The sequence below is a fragment of the Sceloporus occidentalis genome, unplaced genomic scaffold, assembly GCF_023333645.1.
Source record: "Sceloporus occidentalis isolate IW3139 unplaced genomic scaffold, rSceOcc1.0.p SCAF_4, whole genome shotgun sequence".
Lineage (NCBI taxonomy): Eukaryota > Metazoa > Chordata > Lepidosauria > Squamata > Phrynosomatidae > Sceloporus > Sceloporus occidentalis.
The window spans coordinates 13,831,749-13,836,192 of record NW_028316984.1 but is presented as its reverse complement, the minus strand read 5'-3'; the positions used below and the strand labels follow the sequence as shown (position 1 = coordinate 13,836,192).

Genomic DNA, 4,444 nt, shown 5'->3' with positions numbered 1-4,444 from the left:
CACACAATGATATCCACAAACCACAGAGTCTGGGGCTTGTACTGGATGACCCTGAAACACAGTTTTGTAGCCATTTTTTCTTAAAAAATTCATGATTGTTTTAGGAAACAGAGGGTGGTCTGGAGGGTGTCCGTAGGAGTCAAAAAATTCGCCATTTTTTTCTTCTGTCAAGTATATAGCAAGCCAATGTTCTCCTGGAAGGTTGTGAGGATGGGTGTTTATGACCAAGCTCAGGGGCCTTTGCAGCAGCTTCTTTCTGGGGAGCATGTCACAGGGGAAGACTCCATAGAAGCTCTTCCGAGTATAGGGGTCAGAAGTCAGTATGCGGGTTAACTGCAGGCTATCCATGTTACATATAATCAAACAAGACATTTCTTCGTTGATTTATTTCTATCACATTGTCAAAAACTCCATAAACAACCATATTGACAGTGGTTGGCAGGGGCCTGGCAAAACGCAGCTCTGCCCTCAGGTTTCCAGTTTTAATCAAAGAGTAGTGGTCACCTCCTTCTTGATCTGGAGTCAGGTCAAATGCAAAAAGTGTGTAACCTCTTGCATATTCTTCACGGTTAATTAAAAGAGACCTGTCTTTCATATGCTTGCCCGCCGTTTGTACCAAACTCATATACTCTCGCACACAGTTTCCCTCTTGAAAATCGGGCTGAAACGGTTTCATTGGATTCTGTTCTCCATCCAGGTAAAGGGCCGCAAAATTAATATCATAATGTTTAAAGTTAAACGGATTTTTGTTGTAAATACCGCTAAAGGCATCATTGTCCACCAGGCCTATAACCACCTGTTTAGGTAATTGTCCCAGAAACAGGTTCTCCTGATTAGAGACGCGGCTGCCTCTCGGGATGCTGAACACTTTCATACTCACACGATCCACAGGATATTTGGCATTGGAAGTCAACAGTCCTTCGGCGTGTCCCAGGCGGACACCAGGGGACACCCTCACCTTTTTGACAAAAAGGGAGGCTGATAGAATTTGCAGTTTGTACTGCCTGTCTGCAGCATCGCCCATTAAGCAGAAAGCATCTTTGTTGCGGGTGAGTTTAATTTTCACATCAACGCCATTTAGCAAAAGCTTTTCTTGAAAAAACAGGTCAGCATGGAGATGGCCCAGCAAGTCTATCTTTCTACTTGCAGCCGTCAGGGCTGCTCTTTTAACAAAACCTTCATTATCCCCATCCAGCTCAGCTGATTCATGCTCTCCAGCTGTATCTTTATAAAACAGGCCTGCAGAAAATTGAGTTGCTAGAGTGTCATCGCTGTAGTTTAACACAGATTCAATGAATGATCGGTAAGGATAACAGTTATTACTCTGGCTGACGAGACGATCTGCTATAGTAATATCAACCTGACTGAAAATGGAGGCTATTGGATAATTCACCAGCCCTACCTTGGCATCTTCTGCAAGGTTTGACCCATCTTCATTCACTATTTTACAGGTCAAATAGAGGAGCGTGTTGTTCAGATCCATATAGTCCTCACCATTCCCGGCAATGAAAAAGTCAAGTGGGGCAGATTCTGTAAGAGCAGTCAGTGGGGGAACCTCAATAAACACACTTCTCTCAATACTGGTCTGAGTAGGCCCAATGTGGAATAAATCTAATTCAGATTTAGTGCACTCTTCAGAGCCACAATGGATAAAGGCCATGATGCTGGTTTAAAAGATGTCCCTCTTAGCCAGAGCCCTCTGTCGCTTTCGCACAGCTCTCCGCTTCTGAGTTTTCTTTTCTTGTGGGACTTTTCTTTTAAGGGGGTGGGGAGGGCCTGTCAGCCTCGCCTGTGATGCTTTTCTTTTTAACCCCTTCCTTCTTTTAATGTACATCAGGCCCGATCCTTCTTGCAGATTTGGAGGTGTCACTCTATTTAGAACTGCCTCAGTCACCTTGCCAGCAACATCTTTGGCAATATTACGAAAAGCTGTTTTTGCGTGAGGTTTAATAATGTCCAGGCCTCTTCTTAAAAGCGGTACAGCTTTTCGAAAAAGGCCTCTGAAAATCCCACCAAGCCCTGCCCCATACATTTGGGGGACACCCTGATATCCAGGAAGGCCATTTCCAGCCTGGGCTCTGTAATAATTTCTGTAAAGGGCTGGGTCCCCATATGATTTTACGATCACCATTTTTTTTTTTTTAAAGATGCAGAGTTCTCCTGGGCCGGAAGTGAAGCTTCACAATCACCTTTCCAAAGCGAAATGGGACTTTTTTGTTCTGATCTGTCTTTATCTCAACAGTGATGGTGTCAACATGGTGCTTGCTTACAGGAATGTAGTGAGGCTTGTCATAACAAATATTGACACGCTCATTATTCTGTCCTTGCACAGGTACGCAGCGTAGCAAAGGCACATAGACGTCCCCAACTATCTGGTGCTCCACAATATCTGTGTAAACATATAAACTGGTGAAACCCCCAGTGATGTCTGCTGCGAAAGGCAGGATTTTGACATGATGGTTGGGAAACAGCCCTAATATGTAGGATAATTCTGCACCAACCATCAGTGTGTATGTGCCATCTGTTTCAAGCCAAACCTTTCTGGACACTTGGTCATACCGCAGAACCACTTCTGGGGGATCATTGTGTGTTTTTATAAGGCTATTCATGTGTGCAAGTAGTTCAGGGATACTTGAATAATAGCCCCGTTGTAGAAGGTAACGCCACCGCCTTTTCCCGTTTGCAATTTCAAACCACACATCAGAAGTTACAGTGTTCCAACTATGAGGGTACTGTATCTCGGCCAGGCCTACCTCCCACTCCCCAGGAAGCTCCAGAGGTCTTGCGACAGAGATAGTAAAACTTGAGATCGTGTTCTCTGGAAAAACATCTGCACAGGCATTACTTGGAAGTACAACATAAAAGCTACCATCCCCCATTGTTCCACCTCTTCACCAGCAGCTATTACACAGGTTTGCCAACTTCAGAAGCAAGAACCCAACTGTTGAATTTGCTTGGCCATCCTAGCCATTTCACTAGGTAATGCTTCTTTCTACCCTTCCCTTTTGTAGCTAGAATTTTCTCAATCCTGTATACCTGGTCCTCTGCAGTGTTAATCTTTTGTAATTCTTCAGGATAAAAGCTGCCAACCACAGTTTCACCATCATAATCTTTCAGAAGAAACACAGGCCTTTCTGCTTTTCTGATGACATGGTCCACAATGAATACCTCTGTAGTAAAATTCTGTTCATAGCCCTTAGCAAATATTCCCTTGCTTTTAGAAATCCTAACGTGGTCTCCTTTTCTGAGCACTGGCACTTCCTGTTTTCTTTTGACAGGGGTCCCATAAACTGTTTTCCACACTGCTAGGTCATTGGAATCATTGACATCAACAGGCCTTGCTTTGATAGTACGGTGAAAACTATGATTATAACTTTTTATAAACAATGGGAGGGCATCAATATAGGTGAAGGTGTTATTGGCTGTGAAGTACCTCCACATTTTTGTTTTTAAAGTTCTGTTAAACCGCTCCACAACTGCAGCTTTAACTTCATTATTGGTGACAAAGTGATATACCCCATGTTGTTTTAAAAGGCTACTTACAGGCTTGTTTAAGAACTCGGAGCCACGATCTGTCTGTAACTTAACAGGTTTTCTGTTATTTTCTGAGAAAATAGTATTAAAGGCTCCTGACACTTCTCTACCTGACTTATCCTTCAGAGCCACAGCCCAGGCATATTTTGAAAGGATATCTATCACGGTTAAAATGTACTTGTAACCCCGATTATACTTAGAAAATTGTTGCATGTCAACTAAATCAGCCTGCCATTGAGAATCCACTTTAGATACAACAGTCTTGTTTCTTTTAAAACGGACCCTGGCTGGCCTATGTAGTGTATAACTGTCCTGTTTGGAAAGCCATCCAACAACCTCCCCCTTCCGGATGGTTTTGTTCTGCTTTTTGGCCTCTAGAAAGAGGGGATGAACACCGCCAAAGCTTCCAACTTCTTCAGGGTCGTAGTATATTTTCTTTAGGATTTTTTCATGTTCTGACATTTTGTCAGCTGCTGTAAATATGAACACGCAGGTATAGATCAAACCATTTTTATTGCAAATTACACAGAGCATATCTAATCTTCAGGCTTGAAGGAAACACATGAAACACAGGATATGTTTACATTCTGAGAGTTTCCGAACTGAAGATTCTTCACGTCACTTTCATGCACACCAGCCTCCTGTTGGCAAAAACATTTAAAACATCTTTTAGTAAAAAACCTCTGCATGCAATGCACCCCCCACCTCTCTCTTTCTTTAAAAAAAAAAAACAGCCACTCAATACAAAAAACTCTTACCGGTAAGCTGTCATAACCTGCATCTGTCTTTTCAGAGTTGTCCCCCAAGGCAGCCTCCATCAGGTCATCAAGGAGTGATTGGTTAGCCGATCCAGCTGTGTCAGGCTCTCCCCCCGAGCTCTCAATCTTCTGTGGGGCTGCTTTACTAAACA

The 4,444-nt window shown here is 43.2% G+C and overlaps 1 protein-coding gene across 1 annotated transcript; it reads right to left on the bottom strand.

Annotated features, from left to right (window-relative positions):
* Positions 1-349: 349 nt before the first annotated feature.
* LOC149313523 (uncharacterized protein F54H12.2-like) lies at positions 350-1,660 on the bottom strand. The gene has a single exon (XM_089523008.1). The coding sequence runs from the start codon at positions 1,658-1,660 to the stop codon at positions 350-352; it is 1,311 nt and encodes a 436-aa protein (XP_089379134.1).
* Positions 1,661-4,444: the final 2,784 nt, after the last annotated feature.